At 41.6% G+C, this 25,432-nt stretch overlaps 1 protein-coding gene across 11 annotated transcripts in view; it reads left to right on the forward strand.

The window, feature by feature from the left end:
* Window positions 1-25,432, forward strand: part of LOC140488035 (M-phase phosphoprotein 9) — a 102,002-nt gene that overhangs the window by 75,555 nt on the left and 1,015 nt on the right. For 10 of the 11 annotated variants that reach the window (XM_072587627.1, XM_072587625.1, XM_072587624.1 and 7 more), the window contains 3 exons: window positions 3,561-3,664; window positions 3,774-4,033; window positions 24,439-24,507. In XM_072587627.1, coding sequence (XP_072443728.1) covers window positions 3,561-3,664; window positions 3,774-4,033; window positions 24,439-24,507 — 433 coding nt within the window. The remainder of the gene's footprint in view (window positions 1-3,560; window positions 3,665-3,773; window positions 4,034-24,438; window positions 24,508-25,432) is intronic. The other variant, XM_072587630.1, reaches the window with a different exon arrangement.

The following is a 25,432-nucleotide window of genomic DNA, read 5'->3' on the forward strand; positions in this document are numbered from 1 at the left end:
ATCACAGGAATGTGCTGGCAGACAGCAAGCTGGTTTGAAGTGTGTCGACTTTAACACCAGAAGTATCAGAAATAGGGTAGGTGAGCTTGCAGCATGGATAGGTACCTGGGACTTCGATGTTGTGGCCATTTCAGAGACATGGATAGGGTAGGATCAGGAATGGATGTTACAGGTTCAAAGGTTTAGATCTTTCATTAAAAACAGGGAAGGCAGTAAAAGAGGAGGAGGTGTGGCCTTGTTAGTCGAGGACAGTTTAATAATTGCTGAAAGAAGTTTTAACGATGACTTGTCTACTGAGGTGGTATGGGCTGAGGTTAGAAACAGGACCGGAGAAGTCACAACGCTTGGAGTTTTTTTATAGGCCTCTGCAGAGTTCCAGGGATATGGAGGAGAGGATTGGCAAAGCAATTCTGGGTAGGAGTGAAAGGAACAGTGTGGTCATTATGGGGATTTTAGCTTCCCCAACATTGACTGGAAATGCTATAACTCTCGTCCGTCGGATGGATCAGTTTTTGTCCAATGTGTACAGGAAGGTTTCCTGATGCAGTATGTTGAAGGTGAAAATGTGTTGCTGGAAAAGTGCAGCAGGTCAGGCAGCATCGAAGGAGCAGGAGAATCGACGTTTCGTCCATGAGCCCTTCTTCAGGAATCTGAAGAAGGGCTCATGCCCGAAATGTCGATTCTCCTGCTCCTTGGATGCTGCCTGATCTTCTGTGCTTTTTCAGCAACACATTTCCAGCTCTGATCTCCAGCATCTGCAGTCCTCACTTTCTCCTCGAAGACAGTATGTCGAAGGGTCAACAAAAGGGGAGGCCACACTGGATCTGGTACTTGATAATGAACCAGGGCAGGTGTTTGATTTAGTGGTAGGTGAGCACTTTGGTGAGAGTGACCAAATTTGGTTATATTTAGTTTATTGATAGAAAGGGATAGGTACATGCCATAGGGCAAGAGTTACCGATGGGGGAAGGGCAATTATAATGCGATTAAGCAAGACTTAAAATGCATAGAATGGGGTAGCAAAATGCAGCGGATGGGAATAATTGAAATGTGGAGCTGGTTTAAAGAACAGATATTGCATGTCCTTGGTAGGCATGTCAGGCAAGGAGGAAGTGATCAGGTAAGGGACCATAGTTTATTAAAGGAATTGCATCTCTTGTTAAGCAGAAGAAGGAGGCTTATGTGACATTGAGGTGAGATGGTTCAGATGAGGTGATCGGGAGTTAAAGATTAGCGAGGAAGGAATTAAAGAGAGAGTTAAGAAGAACAAGGAGGCGACATGAGCAGTCTTTAGCAGGTAGAATAAATGAGAACCCTAAAGCTTTCTATAGGTATGTGAGGAATACAAGGATGAAGAGGGTAGGAATAGGGCCAGTCAAAGACAGAAGTGGGAAGTTGTGTGTGGACCCTGTGGAGATCGGAGAGGTACTAAATGAATATTTCTCATTGGTTTTCACTTTGGAAAAGGAGAATATTGTAGAAGAAAAGACTGAGATACGGGATATTAGATTAGAAAGGATTGAGGTTAGTAAGGTGGAGGTGTAATCAATTCTAGAAGGAATGAAAATAGATAGGTCCCCTGGGCTGGATGGGATTTATCCAAGGATTCTCTGGGACGCGAGGGAGGAGATGTTGGAGCCCTTTGCCTTGATCTTTGAGTCTTCAATGTCTACAGGTTTAGTATCAGAGGACTGGAGGATTGCAAATGTTGTGCCCTTGTTCAAGAACGGCAGTAGAGATGACTCAGGTAATTATAGACCAGTGAGCCTTACCTCTGTTGTTGGAAAAGTTTTGGAAAGGATTATAAGAGATAGGATTTATAATCGTCTAGCAAGCAATAACTTGATTGCAGATAGTCAACATGGTTTCATCAACAGCAGGTGGTGTCTCACAAACCTCATTAAGGTTTTTGAGAAGGTGACGAAGCATATGGATGAGGGTAGGGCAGTTGATGTGGTGAACATGGTCTTCAGTAAAGCCTTTGACAATGTTCCACCTGGTAGACTTTTGGAGAAAATGCAGAGGCATGGGATTGAGGGTGATTTAGCAGTTTGGAGTAGAAACTGGCTTTCTGAAAGAAGGCAATGAGTGGTGGTTAATGGAAAATATTCAGCCTGGAGTACAGTTACTAGTGGTGAGCCATAAGGATCTGTTTTGTCATTGACTTAGACCCAGTCATAGGTGGATGTGTTAGTAAGTTTGCAGATGACACTAAAGTCGGTGGAGTAGTGGACAGTGTGGAAGAATGTTGCAGGTTGCAAGGGGATTTGGATAAACTGCAGAATTGGGCCGAAAGGTGGCAAATGCAGTTCAATGCAGATAAATGTTAGGTGATTCACTTTGGGAAGAATAATAGGAAGGCAGAATACTGTATCAATGGAAACATTCTTGGTAGTCTGGATGTGCAGAGGGATCTTGGAGTCCATGTATATGGATCCCAGAAAGTTGCCACACTGGTTGATAGTGCTGTTAAGAAGGCATACAGTGTGTTAGGTTTTATTGGTAGAGGGATTGTGTTCCGGAGCCGTAATGTCATGCTGCAACTGTACAAAACGCTGGTGTGGCCACACTTGGAATATTGTGTACTGTTCTGGTCGTCCCATTACAGGAAGGATGTGAAAGTATTGGAAAATGTGCAGAGGAGATTTACCAGGATGTTGCCTGGTCTAGAGGTAAGGTCTTATGAGTAAAGGCTGAGAGACTTGTGTCTGTTCTCATTGGAAAGAAGAAGGCTAAGAGGGGATTTGATAGAGACACACAAAATGACCAGTGAATTAGATAGGGTAGACAGTGAAAGTTTTTTTTCTAGGTTGATGACATCAGCTTGTACAAGGGGGCATAGCTACAAATTGAGGAGTGATAGATTTAAGACCGATGTCCGGGAAGGTTCTTTACTCAGAGTGGTAAGGGTGTGGAATGCACTGCCTGCGAGTATAGTTAACTCAGCCACATTAGGAGCATTTAAACAATCCTTAGGTAAGCAGATGGACCATGATGGGGTAGTGTCGGGGGGATGGGCTTGGATTAGTTCATGGGCGCAACATCGATGGCCGAAGGGCCTGTTTTGCGCTGTACTGTTCTATGTTCTACGTCTAGCATCTGTAGTTCTTTGATTTTTGTCAGATAAGAAAGTCGGGTTGGGTCCTATTGAATTGTGATTGAGCAATTGTGAGATAAATAGTCCACTAATTTGTGGAGGCATTCAACATTGCTTCATGCCAAGGCAGTAATGGATTTGTTTTTTGACTTTATCGACAGCGCACCTGAGAATATGACTGCCACATGATTATGACTTTGGCAGAGAAACCACTAAATATAACATGAGACACTTTCATAACCTAGCTTAACATTCGGTGTTATTGGTAGTGTTTTATCAGCATGTTGATTGGGTCTGGTTAATCAACACCTGGATTATCATAATAATGGTATTGAATTGACTGAGGTGTTCCAATTTCTGCATATCTAGGCTGCTGGATCTGGAAAAAAATTAGCATTCTGCACAGAGGGTTTTTAGTTATTTAGAGAATAGTTGTTTTCAGAGTGCATCATTTTATTCTTAGGTTTGACGTAAACTTGGATGAAATGGAGCTTCCAAATTCAGTCCCATCTCTCAGTTCAAGTCCAAGAAAGAGACTTCAGTTCCTTCCACTGGAAAATACAAAAGGTAACCACATAGAATATAAAAGTATTTGAAATATTTTTCAGAATTGCAAAACTGAGAAAATACATGTATTTTAATTGTTCATTAAAAACAATGTGAAACTTTTTTGCAGCAGTACAAAATTCAAAGAGTTATGTTGATGCTAAGTTTCAAGTTGAAACACTTTCAGATTCTGTATTAAATGCGATGAAGGTGGGGTCTGTTACTAGTCGACCAGCTTGGGAAGACAAGGTGACCACTTTTCTCCAGAAAGAGAAGAAAATTCCGATGCTGCAAACTCCGTATGAGACAGAACTGACATACAAAGCAAGAATGGAGGCACTAGGAGAAACTGAGAAACTCTTTGATGCACTTACACAAGAAAAGCAGCAGGTAATATAAGGAAATTACAATTCATACAGATGAATTTGGAATGCTTTCAGTTAAATTATTTGTTTATTATCAATATATAAACCTCTGAAATTTTGTGAAACTCTTCAATTGACAGTGTATCAATTAATGTCAATTTTCTTTTTTACAATTTCTTACTTGCAATAGATTCTATAAGTGGTCTCATTTACTGTCAGGAAAAACAGTCACTGTGTCCAGCAAAGTAAGCATCATATAAACCTCGGGGAGATGTAGTATAGTGATGATCAGAATGATGTGGTAAACTTGAAGTTCAATCTCATGATCTGGGACATGATAGCGATAGCAACTAAAGTAATTTAAATTCAATTAAGAAATCTAGTACCATAAATACTAACCATGACAACTTTCATTGTTGCAAAGCCCATTTAATGCTCTTTAGGAAAAGGAATCTGCCAACCTTATCTGGCCATTTCTTAATTCCTGACCCAAAGCATTTTGACTTGGGTTGACTCTTAACTGCCCATCTAAATGACCGTCCTCTGAAATGGCCTATCAAACCTCTCAGTCCAAGGGTATTTTGGGGATGGGGTTCAAATCATAGAATTGTAGATAATTTATTGCACAGATAAAGGCCAGTTTGCTCATTATATCCATGCCAGCTGAAAAATGAACCGCAAAACCTAATCCCACTATCCTGCATTTGATCCATAGCCATGCGTTATGGGACTTAAGGCACTTTTGTAGACACCCTTCAAATGAGTCTCTAATTTCTGGCTCTACCATTCTTTCAAGGAATGATTTCTAAATTCTTAAAACACCAGGGATAAATACTTCTTCCCTCGTCTCCCTTCTCATCTTTAATCTCATTTTTCACTTTAAATCTGTGCCGCTAGTCTCTTATTTCTTAGCTAAGGGAAGTAGACTTTTTCCATCCATTTTATCCTGGTCCTTCACAATTTTATACATCTCAATCAAATCTCCTTGAAGCCCTGTCTGATCCAAAGAGAACAACACACCCTATCCAATTTTTTCTTATTGCTGGATTTTTTTCTCAGTCTGGGCAACAGCCCTCATTAATCTCTTATACTTAATGAGATCTACCTATAGTGTACAGTGCTTCAGTTTTGGTTTGCCTAAAGATTTACGCCGTTTCAAAGCTGGTCTATCCAGTGCTGCCTACATGATTCAAATAAATGCATTAGATAGGTAAGGGTTTCCTGTTCTTCAGGTATTGTCAGCCTGTACTGATCAGTTTTTATGATTGATTAATTAAATCTTGCTTTTATTAAACTCATAAGGAATGCTTTAATGTTTGGACCACCCAACCAAATTAACCTGATCATAATGAGTTAGAATTCTTTTGCAGTTGAATCATATCATATATCCTAAAATGAACATAGAACATTACAGCACAGTACAGGCCCTTCGGCCCTCGATGTTGCGCCACCCTGTCGTACTAATCTGAAGCCCATCCCACCTACATTATTCCATGTACGTCCATATGCCTGTCCAATGACGACTTAAATGCACTTAAATTTGGCGAATCTACTACTGTTGCAGGCAAAGCATTCCATACCTTTACTACTCTCTGAGTAAAGAAACTACCTCTGACATCTGTCTTATACCTATCTCCCCTCACTTTAAAGTTGTGACCCCTCATGTTTGCCGGTCCCATACTTGGAAAAAGGCTGTCCCTGTTCACTCTATCTAACCCTCTGATTAACTTGTATGTCTCTATTAAGTCACCTCTCAACCTTCTTCTCTGTAATGAGAACAGCCTCAAGACCCTCAGTCTTTCCTCGTAAGACATTCCTTCCATACCAAACAACATCCTAGTAAATCTCCTCTGTACCCTTTCCAAAGCTTCCACATCCTTCTTATCATGCGGTGACCAGAACTGTACACAGTACTCCCAAGTGTGGCCGTACCAGAGCTTTGTACAGCTGCAGCATAACCTCCTGGTTCCGGAACTCAATCCCTCTACACTGTATGCCTTCTTAACAACTCTGTCAATCTGGGTGGCAACTTTCAGGGATCTGTGTACATGGACACTGAGATCTCTCTGCTCATCTGCACACCCAAGAATCTTACCATTAGCCCAGTACTTTATATTCCGATTACTCCGTCCAAAGTGAATCACCTCACACTTGTCCACATTAAACTCCATTTGCCACCTCTGAGCCCAGCTTTGCATCCTATCTATGTCTTCTGCAACCTACTACATCCTTTGTCACTATCCACAACTCCACCGACCTTAGTGTCGTTCGCAAATTTACGAACCCACCCTTCTAAGCCCTCATCCAGGTCATTTATAAAAATGACAAACAGCAGTGGACCCAACACTGACCCCTGCGGTATGCCGCTAGTAACTGGACACCAAGATGAACATGTTCCATCAACTACAACCCTCTGATTTCTTTCAGCAGGCCAATTATTGATCCAAACTGCTATGTCTCCCACAATTCCATTCCTCCGCATTTTGTATAATAGCCTACTGTGGGGAACCTTATCGAACGCCTTGCTGAAATCCCATATACACCACATCAACCGGTTTACCCTCATCTACCTGTTTGGTCACTTTGTCAAAAAAGTCAATAAGATTCGTTAGGCACGACCTACCCTTCACAAAACCGTGCTGACTGTCCCTGATCAGATTATTCTTTTCTAGATGGTTATAAATCCTCTTATAACCTTTTCCAACACTTTACCAAAAACTGAAGTGAGACTCACTGGTCTATAATTACCAGGGATTTCTCTACTACCCTTTTTGAACAAGGGAACCACATTTGCTATCCTCCAGTCTTCAGGCACTATTCCTGTAGACAATGATGATTTGAAAATCAATGCCAAAGTCTTGGCAATCTCTTCCCTTGCTTCCCAGAGGATCCTTGGATAGATCCCATCTGGCCCAGGGGACTTGTCTATTTTCACACTCTGCATTATATCTAACACCTCTTCCTTGTGAACCTCAATCTCTTCTAGTTGAGATGCACGTATCTCTGTATCTTCCTCGCCAACATTTTCATTTTCTGTAGTAAACACTGTCGAAAAATATTTATTTAGTGCTTTCCCTATCTCCTCTGACTCCACACACATCTTCCCATTATCCTTGATTGGCCCTAATTTAACTCTCATCATTCTTTTATTGTTGACATACCTATGGAAAGCCTTAGGGTTAACCCTGATCCTATCCACCAACAACTTCTCATGTCTCCTCCAGGCTCTTCAGAGCTCTTTTTTTTTAAGTCTTTCTTGACTTCCTTGTAACCCTCAAGCGCCCTAACTGAGTTTTCACATTTTGTCCGAACATAAGCCGCCGCCTTCTTCTTGACCAGGGATTCCACTTCCTTAGTAAACCACGGCTCACGTGTTCTATATCTTCCTCCCTGCCTGATAGGTACATACTTATCTCGGACACACAGGAGCTTTTCCTTGAATAAGCTCCACATTTCTAATGTACCCATCTCCTGCAGTTTCCTTCCCCATTCTACGCTTCCTAAATCTTTCCTAATTGCATCGTAATTTCCTTTCCCCCAGCTGTAACTCTTGCCTTGGTGGAGTACACCTATCCCTTTTCATCACTAAAGTAAACCTGACAGAATTGTGATCGCTGTCTCCAAAGTGCTCACCGACTTCCAAATCTAACACCTGGCCAGGCTCATTACCCAACATTAAATCTAAAGTGGCTTCGCCCCTTGTAGGCCTGTCTACATACTATGTCAGGAAGCCCTCCTGCACACACTAGACAAAACCTGACCCATCTATAGTACTCATACTGTAGTGATCCCAGTCAATATTTGGATAGTTGAAGTCCCCCATGACAACTACCCTGCCTATCTCACTCCTATCAAGAATCATCTTTGCTATCCTTTCCTCTACATCTCTGGGACTATTTGGAGGCCTATAGAAAACTTCCAACAGGGTGACTTCACCTTTCCTGTTTCTAACCTCAGCCCATACTACCTCAGTTAACGAGTCCCCAAACATCCTTTCTACAACTGTAATATTGTCCCTGATCAACAATGCCACACCTCCCCCTCTTTTCCCATCTTCTCTGTTCTTACTGAAACATCTGAATCCCAGAACCTGCAACAGCCATTCCTGTCCCTGCTCTATCCATGTCTCCATAATGGCCACAACATCAAAGTCCCAGGTACCAACCCACGCTGCCAGTTCACCCACTTTATTTCGGATGCTCCTTGTGTTGAAGCACACACACTTCAATCCAGGTTCTCGCTTGCCAGTGTCAGATACTTGATTTGGGAACTCCCTACTCTCATCCTCTTCTGTACCTATCCTACAGTTTTGGTTCCTGTCCCCCTGCTGTATTAGTTTAAATCCACCTTAATAGCTGTAGCGAATTTCCCACCCAGGATATTGGTACCCCTCTGGTTTAGATGAAGACCATCCTGCCTGTAGAGGTCCCACCTAACCCAGAAAGAGCTCCAATTATCCAAAAACCCAAAACCCTCCCTCCTGCACCATCCCTGTAGCCACGTGTTCAACTCCTTTCTCTCCCTATTCCTCACCTCACTAGCACGTGGCATGGGCAGCAAACCAGAGAAAACAACTTGGTTTGTCCTAGTTCTAAGCTTCCATCCTAGCTCCCTGAATTTCTGCCTCAAGTCCCCATCTCTCTTCTGACCTATGTCGTTGGTACTAATGTGGACCACGACTTGGGGCTGCTCTCCCTCCCCCCGAAGGGTCCCAAAAACACGATCAGAGACATCACGGACCCTGACACCCGGGAGGCAACACACCAACCGTGAGTCTCTCTCGTCCCCACAGAACCTCCTATCTGTCCCCCTAACGAGTCTGCGATGACTACTGCTCTGCTCCTCTTCCCCCTTCCCTTCTGAGCAGCAGGTGCCCCATTGTTTTCACGCAAATATTAACTGTTCTACTTACCCTTCCCAGAAGTCCTTTGCTCACTCCTCCCTTGCTGGCCTGAAGGTAAGAAGTTTAAATAGATTTACCGGCCTTCCCGACAATCACCTTGCACCAACGTCACCTCCTCCTGGCTCCCGCCTCTCGCTGCTCCAAAACATGAAGCACGTACTTGCATGGTTTGAGATTCTGCTTTTTTTCTCATACGAATGGTCTTAAAATGGGTTTTGAATTGAGCCTTGTCTGATCTAGTTAGCTATTCCAGATAGTAACTTGATGAGATTAGAATCCAGTCGCAACCAAGAGAATTCAAAAGAGTTTGAAACAATTGTCTATGCTTGGCAATATTTTTGATCTGGATAGGTGTTTGAAGAGTAGCTCTTTTAAAAGCCACCATGCTGGACCATAATAGTTGGAAATGAGCAGTCGAGTGTGTAGTAACTGGTAGAAATGCTAGTAGAAAAGATAGTTAAGTCAGTCCCCTAAGATAACGTTTTCTTAAACATTGCATGTTTCAGTATGCAAACAAATATAATGTTTTATACTAAGCTTTTTTAAAAACTTTGTATAGAATTCTGTATAGAGTCATAGAAATGCACAGCATAGAAATAGACCCTTTGGTCCAATTTGTCCGTACTGACCAGATATCCTACACTAATCTCGTCCTGTTTGCCAGCATTTGGCCCATATCCCTCTAACCCTTCCTATTCATGTACCCATCCAGCTGCCTTTTAAATGTTCTCATTTATACCAGCTTCCACCATTTCCTGTGGCAGCTCATTCCATACATGTTCACCCCTGCATGAAAAAATTGCCCCTTAGGTCCCTTTTAAACTTTTCCCGTTTCATATTAAACATATACCCTCTAGTTTTGGACTCTCCTACCCTGGAGAAAGACCTTGGCTATTCACCCTATCCATACCCTTCATGAGTTTATAAACCTCTATATGGTCATGCGTCAGCCTTTGATGCTTCAGAGAAAATAGTCACAGTCTAGTCATCCTCTCCCAATAGCTGAAACCCTCCAATCCTGGCAACATCCTTGTAAATCTTTTCTGAACCCTTTCATGTTTCACAACATCCTCCCTATAGCAGGGAGACCAGAATTGAATGTACTATTCCAAAAGTGGCCTAACCAATGTGTTTTATTGACCAGAATAAAGCAATTTATGAGCTGAGTAAGATGAGGTCTTAATTAGTGTTAACTTATTTTGTCTTCAGAAATTAATGAAATGTGCAATTTAGTTGACATTCCAAAAGTTTTATTGTTTTATTTCTCAGCTTTGCTTTTGAAACTAGCTGTGGGTTTGAAAAATAATGCATATGAATTAAAATAGAATGGATCATTGAAGGGGGAATAATGCAAACTATTTAACCGTGGGAAGGTGAGGGAGCAAGTGCTACATAAGCAAATATGTGAAATTAATCAAGATCAGAGAAGAATAATCATGAGATTTTAACTGCTCTCAAATAAACTGGCAATGAGAGGCAGTTATAAGGTTAAGGGAATTACTTTTTAAAGGTATGAAGCACATCTAAACTCCTGTAGAACTCCTAGATACAAAATAATATGAAAAAAATTGAAAATATACTGATGTTATTAAATTTTTAAAAGTTCATCTGGGGTGTGGGCATCGCTGGCTAACCAGCATTTATTGCCCGTCTCCAGTTGTTCTTGAGAAGGTGGTTGTGAGCTGCCTTCTTGAATTGCTGTAGTCCTCCTGCTGTGGGTTGACCCACAATGCCATTTGGGAGGGAATTTTGCAAACAGTGAAGTTGCTATCAACTGATTTGAATGTAGGCTAGCAGCATTGGCAGGCAAGTGGCAGATAAAATTTAGTAGTGAGGTGCGTTTGGTGGAAGAAATCGGAAGTTGCAACGTGGACTTACTGGCACAAATCTAGAGTGTTCAAAATCAGAGAGACACCTGAGGGTTTATGTGCACAAATCTTTGAAGATAGCAGGACATACTGAGACAGTACTTAGTCAAGTATCAATCTTGTACTCTAAACATTGGTATTGAATATAAAAGCAAGGAAGTTGACTGAGCCTGTATAACACTCTGGGCACGACTGGAATATTGCTTCCAGCCTGGTTAGCACAAGTTGCAAAGGAATGCAAGGGTGCAGAGGAAATTTATGAGAATGATTTCAGGAATGAGAGATTTTAGCTACAAGGTTAGATTTGAAAAGCTGGGGTTATTCTTCTTAAAGCAAAGGAGCTTAGGGGAGATCTATATTATGAGGATGGGCTTAGATAAAGGAAACAAAGAAAGACGGTTCCTGTTAGTTGATGATATAAAGACCAAGGATCACAGGTTTAGGTTTTGGCAAAGATATGAGGAGTGAAGGTGCATCAAAATGATCTGGAACTCTGCATTTGAGGGTGATAGAAGTGGTGATGAAGAATTACTTAAAGGAAATATACAGCATTGATGGAAATAGGGATAGTGAGGTGTATGTAACTGAGTGGATTGCTGTGCAGAGAGCCAGTCTGGATTCCATGGAGTTGAACGACCACCTTCTGATCTGTAATGACTCTTACTTAATGACAAGAAAGGGAGCACAGCTGGATGTAGAACATAGTACAGCACAGTACAGGCCCTTCGGCTCTTGATGTTGTGCCGACCTTTTATCCTACTCTAAGATCAAAATAACCTACATACCTTACATTTTACTATCACCCATGTGCCTATCCAAGAGTTGTTTAAATGTATCTGACTACTAACACTGCTGGCAGTGCATTCCATGCACCCACCACTCAGAACCTACCTCTGACATCGCCACTAAACCTTCCTCCAGTCACCTTAAAATTATGACCCCTTGTGATAGGCATTTCTGCCCTGGGGAAGAGTCTCTGACATCCACTCTATCTTTGCCTCTCATCATCTTGTACACCTCTGTCATGTCACCTCTCATCCTTCTTCACTCCAATGAGAAAAGCCCGAGCTCCCTCAAACTTTCTTCATAAGACATGCCCTCCAGTCCAGGCAGCATCCTGGTAAATCTCCTCTACACCCCTCTAAAGCTTCCACATCCTTCCTATAATGAGGCGACCAGAACTGAACACAATATTTCAAGTGTGGTCTAACCAGGACTTTATAGAGCTGCAGCATAACCTCGCAGTTCTTAAACCCAATTCCGCTGCTAATAAAAGTCAACACAGCATATGAATTCTTAACAACCCTATCAAGTTGGGTGGCAATATAGAAGACTGGCACAACATCAAGGACCCAGGGGCCTGTATTGTGCTGTACTGTTCTATGTTCTAACATTGAGGCATCTATGGACATGGACCCCAAAATCCCTCTGTTCTTCCACACGGCCAAGAATCCTGCCTTTAACCTTGTAATCCGCATTCAAATTTGACATACAAAATGAATCACTTCATACTGTTCCAGATTGAAGTCCATCTGCCACTTCTCAGCCCACCTCTGCATCCTGTCAATGTCCTGTTGCAACCTACAGTATTCCTGCACACTATCCACAACTCCACCAACCTTCATGTCACTGGCAAACTTACTAACCCACCCTTCCATTTCCTTATTCAAGTCATTCATAAAAATCACAGAGGAGAGATCCATGCGGAATACCACTGGTCACCGAGCTCCAGGCTGAATACTTTACATCTACTACCAACCTCGGTCTTCTATGGGCCAGCCAATTCTGTATTCAGACAACTAAATTTCTCTGTATCCCATGCTTCCTTACTTTCTGAATGAGTCTAGTATGGAGAACCTTATCAAACACCTTGCTGAAACCCATGTACATCACATCCACTGCTCTACCTATATCACATCCACTGTTCTACCTTCATCACTGTGTTTTGTTACATCCTCAAATAATTCAATAAGGCTTGTGACGCATACCCTGCCTCTCACAAAGCCATGCTGACTGTCTCTAATCAAGCTATGCATTTCCAAATAATGATAAACCCTGTCTCTCAGAATCCTCTCCAATAATTTGCCCACCACCAACGTAAGACTGATTGGTCTGTAATTCCCAGGATTAACATTTGCCACCCTCCAATCATCTGGTACTATTCCAATGTACAATGAGGATGCGGAGATCATTGCCATAGGCAAAGCAATCTCTTCCCTCGCTTCCTGTAGAAACCTTGGGGATATTCTGTCTGCCCCAGGGGTCTTAACTATCCTCATGTTTTTCAAAGCTTCCAGCACATCCTCCTTAACATCAACTTGTTTGAGCCTATCAGCCTGTTTCACGCTGTCCTCACGAATGACAAGGTCCCTCTCAGTAATGAACACTGAAGCAAAGTATTCATTGAGGATCTCCCTACCTTTTCTGACTCCAGGCACAAGTTCCCTCCACTATTCCTGATCGACCCTACCCTCACTCTGGCCATCTTCTTGTTCTTCACATAGATATAGAATGACTTGGCATTTTCCTTAATCCTACCCACCAAGGCTTTTTCATGTCTCCTTCTAGTTCTCCGAAGTCCATTGTTCAGTTCCTTCCTAGTAACTTCTAGGGGGCTACTTTGTAACCCCCTAGACCCTATCTGATCATTGCTTCCTTCTTCATCTTGACTAGATGTTCCACATCTCTTGTCATCCAAGGTTTCTTCACCCTACCATCGCTTCCTTACCTCAGTAGGACCAACATATCCAGCAGTTGTAGCAAGAGCTCCCTTAACAATTTTCATATTTCTGTCGTGCATTTTCCTGAGAATATCTGCTCCCAATTTATGCTCCACAGTTCCTGCCTATAAGCATTGTAATCCCCCCTCCCCCAATTAAATACTTTTTCATACTGTCTGCTTCTATCCCTCTCTGACGATAGTAAGGGTCAGGGAATTGTGATCATTATCACTGAAATGCTCTCCCACCAAGTGATCTGACACCTGAACTGGTTTGTTGCCAAGCACTAAATCCAATATGGTCTCCCCTCTAGGTGGCCTATCTACATATTGAGTCAGGAATCCTTCCTGGACACACCTGACACAATCTGCTCCATCCAAACTATTTACACTAAGGAGATTGCAGTAATAATTTTCTACTACCACTATTTGAAGTAGTAATTATCCAGTAATGGAAAATTAACCAGAGAAAAAGGAGTAGACCATTAGCTCTTTGAACCTCTTTAGCCATTCACTGACAGAAATGTTAGGAAGGAGGTCACCTAAACAATAGAAAGCAAAAAAACTTCAAAGCTAATTATTAAGGAATATAAAAAGAAATAGGAAAGCATTTAAAGAATTAAAATAAACTGAAGATATAATCGCATGGTATTGAAATGGGAAGATTATGTTTTAGTATCCTTAATAAATTCTTTGAAGAGGTAGCAGGTAAGAGTCATACTTTGGATGTGATGTATTAGAATATTCAAAAGATCTTTGATAAGGTACTGTATGGTAGACTAATACATGAATTCTGGGTGAGTAGGCAAACAGATGGCAAGCTGGCTACAAATCAGAAAACAAAGTAGAAGTTAAAAGGAGTTACTTAGCTTGATGTTACTTCGATAAAAGTGGTGTTCCACAGCATTTTTACTGGGTGCCTGGTTATTTACAACTTTCTTATAAATGCTTTGGGTGCAGGGATCTGAATTTCAAATTTATGGATGACACTAAATTAAGTTTGTAGCTAGTCCAGAGGAAGAATGACAAGGCAGACATAAACTTGCAGAATATTCTGGTTATAGGTTTGCTCGCTGAGCTGGAAGGTTCATTTTCAGACTTTTCATCGCTGTACAAGGTAACATGTTCAGTGAGCCTCCGGACGAAGCACTGCTGGTGTTTCCTGCTTTCTATTTATGTGTTTGGGTTTACTTGGGTTGGTGATGTCATTTCCTATGGTGATGTCATTTCCTGTTCTTTTTCTTAGTGTGTGTGGTAAATGGGGTCCAAGTCAATGTGTTTGTTGATAGAGTTTCATTTGCAATGCCACGCTTCTAGGAATTCTCGTGTGTGTCTCTGTTTGGCTTGTCCAAGGATGGATGTGTTGTCCCAGTCGAAGTGGTGTCCTTTCTTATCTGAATGTAAGGATACTAAGGAGAGAGGGTCATGTCGTTTTGTCGCTTGTTCATGTGATGGCTAGTTTTCTGCCTGTTTGTCCAATGTAGTGTTTGTTACAGTCCTTGCAAGGTGTTTTGTAAATGACAGTTGTTTTGCTATATCTTCACCTATACAGTGTATTCAAAAAGAATGGGTACCTAATGAACACAGTCCACTGATTTCACAGCAACAAAACCAAATGCGTCCAGAAACCCTAGCCACTCTCCCCTACATCAAAGACATCTCGGAAATGACTGCCAGACTACTCCGACCCCTTTGCATCGTGGTAGCCCACAAACCCACCAACACACTAAAACAGCAGCTAATGAACTTGAAAGGCCCTATACAGACAACAAGCAAAACTAATGTCATTTACAAAATACTGTGCAAGAACGGTAAAAAACACTACATTGGACAAACATGCAAAAAACTAGCCACCAGAATACATAAACATCAACAAGCGATAAAATGACACTAGTATCCTTCCATTTGGATAAGAAAAGACACCATTTTGACTGGAACAACACATCCATCCTAGGACAAGCCAAATAGAGACACACATGAGAATTCCTAGAAGCGTGGCATTCCAACTGGAACTCTATCGACAAGCACATTGACTTGGACCCCATTTACCTGAGAAAAAGAACAGGAAATGACATCACCATAGGAAATGACATCACTAACCCAAGGAAACTCAAACATATAAATAGAAAGCAGAAACACTAACAGTGCTTCATTTGGAGGCTCACTGAAGATGTTACCTTCTATGGTGACAAAATGTTTGAAAATGAATCTTCTAGCTCCGTGAGAAAACCTGCATCCAGAACCTCAACCTGAGCTACAAATCTTCTCAAAACTTGCTAACTTGTAGAATATAATCGGCAGATGATCTTCAATAGAGACAATTGAGAGTTGTTATACTTTGTTCAGAAAAACAAGAAAACCTCGTACTGCTTGGAAAATAATGCAGTAGAGAAATGGATTGATAGTACATTTGCACAGATCACTAAAAGTAGTGATGTAAGATAAAACAATTTATTTTTCACGAAAGCAAACAAAGAACTGGGGTCATTTTGAGAGGTAGACAATTGAAATGTAGGAAGATTATGTTGAACATGTGTCAAACTTTAGTTAGACCATATTTGAAGTACTGCGAAACATTTTCTTCTGCTGTAGATCTCTGACTTTGCATATCTGAATTCTGTTCTCCATTTTATAGAGGCATTAGAGAATGTGCACTGAATGATACCGGAACTGACATTTTATAGCTAATAGGAAAGATTGAATAAGAGAATCTTTTCTAGAGAAAAAAAAAGGCTGAAGTAACTTGATGTTAGTATTGAGTTTATGAATGGGTTTGGTGGGGTAGGCATCGGCAAAAGATTCATAAATTTAAGAGAGTCACTAACAAATCAAGTGGGGCCTTCATCAGGAAAATGTTTAACCAAATAGTGGTTAGAATATGGAATTCCCTCGTGTCATATAGCACAGAAGAGGTCCTTTGGCCCACCAAGTCTGCAATGATTTATCCACACTAATCTCAGTTTTCAGCAGTTGGCCCAAAGCCTTAAATTTAATGACATTTCAAGTTCTGAGGAAAGGTCGCTCAACCCGAAATGTTAACGTTGATTTCTGTCCACAGGTACTGCCAGACGTGCTGAGCTTTTCCAGCAATTTCAATTTTTGTCTCTGATTTACAGCATCTGCAGTTCTTTTGGTTTTGTGACATTTCAAGTGTTCATCTGCACCGTTTTTAAAGTTTGAGAGGTTTCCTACCTCAGCTACCCTCCTGGGCAGTGATATCCAGATTTCTGCCACCCTCTGGTTGGAAAATAAATTCCTCAAATTCCCTGCATATCTCCTGCCTTTCACATTAAAATTGTGCAATCTTGTTATTGACTGTTCAACTAAGGGGGATAGCTGCTCCTACCAACATTGTCCATGCCCTTCATAATCTTATATATCTCAATCAAGTCCCCTCTCAGCCTTATTTGCTCTAAAGAAAAAAATGAGAGCCTTTCCAGACTTTCTTCATAGCTAAACTAGTGTGTCCCAGACAACATCCTGATGAGTTTCCTCCACATTCCTTCTGGTATAATCATGTCCTTGCTGTACTGTGATGAACAGAGCTGCATGCAGTATTCCAGCTGTGACCTAAACAAAGTTATGTACAGCTCCTGCTCTTATAATCCACACTATGACTATTCAACTATCTTAGCTCGCCTAATAATCTCTCCTGCTGCCTCTCGGTGCTATGGTCCAGCATCATAAGATCCCCATGATACTTTGAGCTTCTTCCTGTCATTATAGTGTCTTACAGTATGGAAACAGAACCTTTGGTCCAACCAGTCCAAGCCAAACATAATCCCAAGCAAAACTTGTCCACCTGCCTGCTTCTGGCTCATTTCCCTCCAAATCTTTACTATTCATGTATCCATCCAAACGTCTTTTAAATGTTGTAATTGTAATTGTATCTGCATCCACCACTTCCTCAGGAAGTTAATTCCCCACTCGAACCCCCTCTGTGTAAAATAATTTTCCTCTTAAATCTTTTTAAAATCTCTCTCCTCTCACCTTAAAAATGTGACCCCTAGTCTTTAAATTCCCCATCTTGGGGAAAAGACAATTACTATCAACTCTGTCTATTCTTCCCATTGTTTTATAAACTTCTATCAGGTCACCTCTCAACCTCCTACGCTCCAGTGAAAATATTCCTAGCCTTACATTATAACTCAAACCTTCCATACCCTGCAATATCCTTGTAAATCTCTTCTGAAGCCTTTCCAGATTGATAATGTCCTTCCTATAACTGGGCGACCATAGAACATAGAACATAGAAAAATACAGCGCAGTACAGGCCCTTTGGCCCCGATGTTGCGCTGATCCAAGCCCACCTAACCTACACTAGCCCACTATCCTCCATATGCCTATCCAACGCCCGTTTAAATGCCCATAAAGAGGGAGAGTCCACCACTGCTACTGGCAGGGCATTCCATGAACTCACAACTCGCTAAGTAAAGAATCTACCCCTAACATCTGTCCTATACTTACCACCCCTTAATTTAAAGCTATGCCCCCTCGTAATAGCTGACTCCATACATGGTCAACCCTATCTAAACCCCTAATCATCTTGTACACCTCTATCAAGTCACCCCTAAACCTTCTTTTCTCCAATGAAAACAGCCCCAAGTGCCTCAGCCTTTCCTCATACGATCTTCCTACCATACCAGGCAACATCCTGGTAAACCTCTTCTGCACCCGTTCCAGTGCCTCCACATCCTTCCTATTGTATGGCGACCAAAACTGCACACAATACTCCAGATGCGGCCGCACCAGAGTCTTATACAACTGCAACATGACCTCAGGACTCCGGAACTCAATTCCTCTACCAATAAAAGCCAGTACGCCATATGCCTTCTTCACCGCACTATTTACCTGGGTGGCAACTTTCAGAGATCTGTGTACATGGACACCAAGAGACCTCTGCTCATCCACACTACCAAGTATCCGACCATTAGCCCAGTACCCCATCTTTTTCTTACCCATACCAAAGTGAATCACTTCACACTTACCCACATTGAACTCCATTTGCCACCTTTCTGCCCAGCTCTGCAGCTTATCTATATCCCGCTGTAACCTGACACATCCTTCCTCACTGTCAACAACTCCACCGACTTTCGTATCATCCGCAAACTCGCTCACCCAACCTTCTAGCCCCTTCTCCAGGTCATTTATAAAAATGACAAACAGCAATGGTCCCAAAACAGATCCTTGCGGAACACCGCTAGTAACTGCACTCCAAGATGAACCTTTACCATCAACTACTACCCTCTGTCTTCTTCCAGCCAACCAATTCCTAATCCAAACCTCCAACTCACCCTCAATGCCATACCTCCGTATTTTTTGCAGTAGCCTACCATGGGGAACCTTATCAAACGCCTTACTAAAATCCACATACACCACATCTACCGCTTTACCCTCGTCCACCTCCTTACTCACCTTCTCAAAGAATTCAATAAGGTTTGTGAGGCACGATCTGCCCGTCACAAAACCATGCTGACTATCCTTGATCACATTATTCCTATCCAGATGTTCATAAATCCTATCCCTTACAATTCTCTCTAAGACTTTGCCCACAACATAAGTGAGACTCGCCGGCCTACAGTTACTAGGGTTATCCCTACTCCCCTTCTTGAACAAGGGAACCACATTTGCTATCCTCCAGTCTTCTGGCACTATTCCTGTAGACAACGAGGACATAAAAATCAAGGCCAATGGCTCTGCAATCTCCTCCCTTGCTTCCCAGAGAATCCTAGGATAAATGCCATCAGGCCCAGGGGACTTATCTATTTTCACCCTTTCCAGAATTTCCAACACCTCTTCCCTACGTACCTCAAAGCCGCCCATTCTAATTAATTGTGACTCAGTATTCACATCGGCAGCAATGTCCTGTTCCTGAGTGAATACTGATGAAAAGTATTCATTCAGTGTCTCCCCAATCTCTTCAGCCTCCAGACGCAACTTCCCACTACTATCCTTGACTGGACCTATTTCGACCCTAGTCATTCTTTTATTCCTGACATACCTATAGAAAGCCTATGGGTTTTCCCTAATCCTACCAACTAGGGACTTTTCATGTCCCCTCCTGGCTGCTCTTCGCTCTCTCTTCAGATCCTTCCTGGCTACTTTATAACTCTCAATCACCCCAATTGAACCTTCACGCCTCATCTTTACATAGGCCGCCCTCTTCCCTTTAACAAGGGATTCCAATTCCTTATTAAACCACGGCTCCCTCACACGACCCTTTCCTCCCTGCCTGGACCAGTACTGGATATAGTATTTCAGAAGAGGCCTCACTAATGTCCTGTACAACCTCAACATAATTTTCCAACTCCTACATTTAAAGGCTGAGCAATGAAGGCAATAAGTGCCAGTTACTTTATTTAAAGCGCATCATCTCATTTTTCAGGATTAAATTCCACCAGCCACCGATCAGCCTATGTGACCAATCTGTCAAATATTTCCTGTATCTGAACACCTCCTTCCTTACTGTTAACAATACAGCCAATCTTTGTGTCTTCCGTAAATGTACCTCTCATCTGTGTTGTTCATATATATATCACGACTAATAAGGAACTTAGTGGTGATTCCTGTGGAATGGTTAAGTCAAATAGCATAGATACACTTAAGGGGAAACCTATGAAGGAGAAAGGACTAGAGATGTGTATCTGCGTAGGGATAGACTAACCACATAAAAGGTGGAGGAGTATGCCATTTGGCCCCACAAAGCTGTTCCACCAGTCACTAAAATCATGGCTGTCTGATCTGTCCTTAACATCTTTCCTGTTTGTGCCCTTAGTAACTCTGACTCCCATGTCAAAAATTTATCTTGATCTTGAGTATTTTCCAAGATGCAGCCTCCACTGCTTGCCGAGAAAGAATTCAAAATGGAAATCCCCTTATTTTTAAACTGGACCCCAAGTTCCAGATTTACCCTCCATATCTGACCTTTGATAAAACAAAATGTTTTCTCACCGCAAATGCTTCCAGACCTGCTGAGTTTCTTCAACAATTTCTTTTTTGTTTGTTTCTCATTTACCCTTTTGTGCTACCTTTAGAATTATTTCATTAAAACCACTTCTCTTTTTTTTAGATTAGATTACATTACAGTGTGGAAACGGGCCCTTCGGCCCAACAAGTCCACACCGACCCGCCGAAGTGCAACCCACCCATACCCCTACATTTACCCCTTACCTAACACTACGGGCAGTTTAGCATGGCCAATTCACCTGGCCTGCACATCTTTGAACTGTGGGAGGAAACCGGAGCACCCCCATGCAGACACGGGGAGAACGTGCAAACTCCACACAGTCAGTTGCCTGAGGCGGGAATTGAACACGGGTCTCTGGCGCTGTGAGGCAGCATTGCTAACCACTGTGCCACCGTGCCACCCACTTTCTTATAACTTAAATAACTATAGGCTCAACCTGTTTAACTTTTTCTCATAAAACTATATCTTCATTCTGCACTCTGTAATGAATCTGTCCCAAACTATCTATGATGCACGTTTCTCAAGCAGTTCCCCAGATGCATTGATTACTCCATTTTTGCTCATTCCATTTGAACTATTCTCATCTTTTACAGCTGCTTGGCCTTCTCACAATTTGTTTTCCTTCCTGTTCTTGTATCATCAGCAAATTTACTTGCATTTGGCTCCTTCATCCAAGTCAGTGATGAAGATTAGATAGGCCCCAGCACTGACACCTGTGGCAGTTCACTAAACTGTAAATGATCATCTTATCTGACCCGGTTTCCTCTTAGTTAGCAAATGCTTTGTCTATGCTATATCAATGCTTTATTGTCCTTAATACTGTAAGCTTTTACCTTGAGTAATAAACTTTTATGTCACACTTAAATTAAAGCCCTCTGGAAATCCAAACATGTCTAAACTGGTAATTCCCCTTTATCCATCCTGTTGCATCCTCAAAGAACTATAATAAATATATCAAACATTATTTTCCTTTCACTAAGCCATGTTGACACTGCCTAATTATGATTTTCCAGTACCCTGCTACTACCTTTTTAATAATGGCATTTCCCATTACAGACATATGGCTACCTGGCTTTTGGTTCCCTGCACTCTGTCATAGTGCTCTCTTACATTTATGGATTCCCAATTTGCAGGAACTTTTCCAGAATCTAGGAAATTTTGAACATTGCTACCAATCCCATCAATGATCTCTGTAGCCACTTCCAAGACCTCCGAATGCAGGCTGCAATGTCAGGGAGGCTTGTCAGCGTTCAGTCCCATTGGTATTCTTATGTAGGTTTGCAATGGCCAAGAGCTTCAAGTGAGATTACTTTGTCAGTAATAACTTTGGAAGATGATAGAAGTTGTAATTCACATTGCAGAAGGTTAAGAGGAGTCTTTTGTTGAGAATAAACACTGATGAGTCTGAATGGCCTATGCTGCAAGTCAGGCAATAATAGAACATAGAACATAGAAGAATACAGGGCACTACAGGCCCTTTGGCCCTCGATGTTGCACCGATCCAAGCCCACCTAACCTACACTAGCCCACTATCCTCCATATGCCTATCCAATGCCTGTTTAAATGCCCATAAAGAGGGAGAGTCCACCACTGCTACTGGCAGGGCATTCCATGAACTCCTGACTCACTGAGTAAAGAATCTACCCCTAACATCTGTCCTATACCTACCACCCCTTAATTTAAAGCTATGCCCCCTCGTAATAGCTGACTCCATACGTGGAAAAAGGTTCTCATGGTCAACCCTATCTAAACCCCTAATCATCTTGTAAATGCTAGCAATTACAGAGCTACAGGTGTCAAAGTGCTTCAGGGAGTGACAGACTCTACTGAACCCTGTTCGTTATCTGTGGGACATGCCCAACTTCCTTCAGATCCTGGTTATTGGTAGGATCACATTAGTTCTCAAAGCAGTGGATAGAGTATATATGGGTGGTAATACAGGATGAAAAGAATACTGGTACAAAGTTCAGGAAAACAATTACCACAAAATCACTCAAATCTGTTGCCCTTTCACAGAACAGAGGGTTTAAAAAAAATTCTAAGGTAGCCATTGCTTTTGAAATTGCTTTCTAAAAGTTATCTCATCCTGAATTGGTTGTTTTTCAACATTCTGGAGATTTCCAGAAACTGAATTGAACTAACCATATGAATACTATGACTAAAAGAGCAGGTCAGAGACTCTGGGATCTGCTGTCAGTAATTTACCTCCTGTCTACTCCAAGCCTTGATACCAATGATAGAACATGCTCCACTTGACTGAATGTTGTGCATCTTTGACAACATTCAAGAAGCTCGATACCATTCAGAGCAAAGCAGCCCATTTTACTGGCATCTCACCTTGAACATTCACTCCCCGCAGCACAGATATACATTGGCAGCAGTGTATACCATCTACAAGATGCATTGCAATAACTCACCCATGCTCCCTCAGCACCTTCTAAACCCGTGTCTTTTTCCAACCAGAAGGACAGTGGCAGCAGATGTTTGGGAATACTCTACTACCTGTAAGTCCTTCTTCAAGTCTCACACCATCCTGACGTGTAAATTCCTTCAATATCTCAAAATTCTGGAATTCCCTTCCCAATTCCCACCTGCAGCAATTTAAGAAGACAGATAACCACTATCTTCTTTTGGAACAGAGGGATGGGCAATAAATGCTTGCTGACTTCGCCAGCAATGCCTGACATCCCACAAGGAATAACTGAAAACAAAAATAGTAGTTACAGTTGGTATATAGGTGAATGGCTAGTATGAAGTGATTGCCATAAGCAGTCTGTGCAGAGAAACGCGCCCATGCCAACTGGGTATTCTAAACTTAACTAGTCCTGTTTGGCTGTGTTTGGTCCATATCACTCTAAACCCTTCCTATTTATACACCCATCCAAATGTCTCTTAAGTAATGTAATTGAATCCACCTGTACCACTTGCTCTGGCAGCACATTCCATAAGCGTACCACCCTCTGTGTGATGTTGCCCCTCCATCCTTTTATATCTTTTAAATCTTTACTCTCCTATTCTAGAAAAAAGACCTTGGTTATTCACTTTATCTATGCCCTTTGTGATTTTATAAACCTCTAGTAGGTCACCTTTCAGCCTCCAGGAGAAAAACGCCCCAGTCTCTCCAGCCTCTCCTTATAACTTAAACCCTCCAGTCCCAGCAATGCCCTTGTAAATTTTTTATGCCTCCTTTCTAGGTTGACAACATCCTTCCTACAGTAGGGCTACCAGAATTGTATGCATTACTCCCAAAAGTGACCTCACCAATGTTTTGTGTGGCCGCAGCACGATAGCCCAACTCCTGTACTCATTGTTATATCAATGAAGGCAAGCATGCCAAATATCATCTTCACCTACCTGTCTACTTGTGACCCCACTTTCAAGGAACCATAAATCTACACCCCTAGGTCCCTCTGTTCAACAACACTCCCCAGGGCTCTACCATTAACTGTACAAGTCCTGCCCTGGTTTGCATTTATGTAAACTAAACTCCATCTGCTACTTCTCAGCCCATTGGCCCATTTATCAATATCTCTGTAATCTTAGATAATCTTCTTCACTGTCCACTATACCACAATTTTTTTGTCATCCACAAATTTACTCTTCATACCTCCTATATTCTCATCAAAATAGTTGATCTAAATGACAAATGACAGTGGAACCAGAAATGAGCCTTGCAGCGCACCACTGGTCACATGCCTACAGTCTAGTTCTGAAGTACAAAACAATGACAAAGGAGGTTGGGAATTAGAATTAGTTAAGCAGGTCAGACTATAACATTTATAGTGTAAAATGTGAAACTGGATGCATTTGAAATGCATACGTTTGAGGAAGTTCACTGTTTATTTTGTTATAAGCGAAGCAAAGTGTCACGGCATAACTTAGTATAGATAGGCAATTGCAGCTCTTTCCTTTGCTAAGTTTTCTTTAAACATGTTACCGTTGCTGAATTTAGTATCTTAATTTTACACTCCAGATTGAAGCTGCGTTAAGTCGCATACCTGGTTCAACAGGTAGAATGACTCTGCAAGCAAGGCTTGAAAAGGTATGATGTAATTTGGTCGTAGCCTGTGTTTTATTGTAATGGAATTGACTTAATTTTTGCCAGTGTAGGGAGACAAGCAAAAATGCATGAAGTGGTGACTACATGATACAATGTAAAATAAAAAGCAATAAAATATAAATTTACATACTAGTTTTCAATGGTCTTGCAACTAAAATTAGGTTGCCTAATCAGTGATATCTTTGAAAGATCACAGGAACTGAGATAAGTTTTTACAATGAGAATCTAAATAAAACTGAAGAGAATTGGAGGAGCACTATTTGGACTTTAACAGGAATTATTTATTTGAAACCAGAAAGTCATTGGTCAATCCTAAGCTTGTTAAAAGTAAACCTTTTAAAGCAAATAGTGAAATTGAATTCTATACATCTAGTAACTTGTTTGTTAGGAGAAAATTTTCCAGACTGTCCATAAAAAGCTCATTTTTCACCAATGAAGCCACAATCTGATATCTTTGGACCACGGCTTCTGGCCTTCTAGTTGGTTTCTAGTGTCTGCAGTAATAACTTAGTGAACTCTTTGTAAATGACTCATCCGTTACTTCATCTAGGGATAGGTAATTAAAATGGCCTTGCCAATATTAGCCACATCCTGAAAACAGTGGGATTAGTGGTTGATTTTGACTGGCCTTGAGTCAGTGGACTGAAGGATCTTGTTCTGTGCCGTAGATCTCTTTGGCTCTGTGACTAATGAATAATTAAATCAAAAACAAGTATGTGAAACAACAGCAGGAATGACTACTGTGCTGGTCCAATAAAAGCAGAAGGATATTTATAGCAGGCAAGTTGCAGTTTATTAAAAATTGGAAATTAGAGGAACTATGGAAGGAGGCAGGAGCAGCTGGTGAAGTTGGGATCTCTACAAGACCCAGAACATATCAAGACCAACTGAACAGAGGCAGCTATCA

This window comes from Chiloscyllium punctatum, chromosome 17 (assembly GCF_047496795.1).
Source record: "Chiloscyllium punctatum isolate Juve2018m chromosome 17, sChiPun1.3, whole genome shotgun sequence".
Lineage (NCBI taxonomy): Eukaryota > Metazoa > Chordata > Chondrichthyes > Orectolobiformes > Hemiscylliidae > Chiloscyllium > Chiloscyllium punctatum.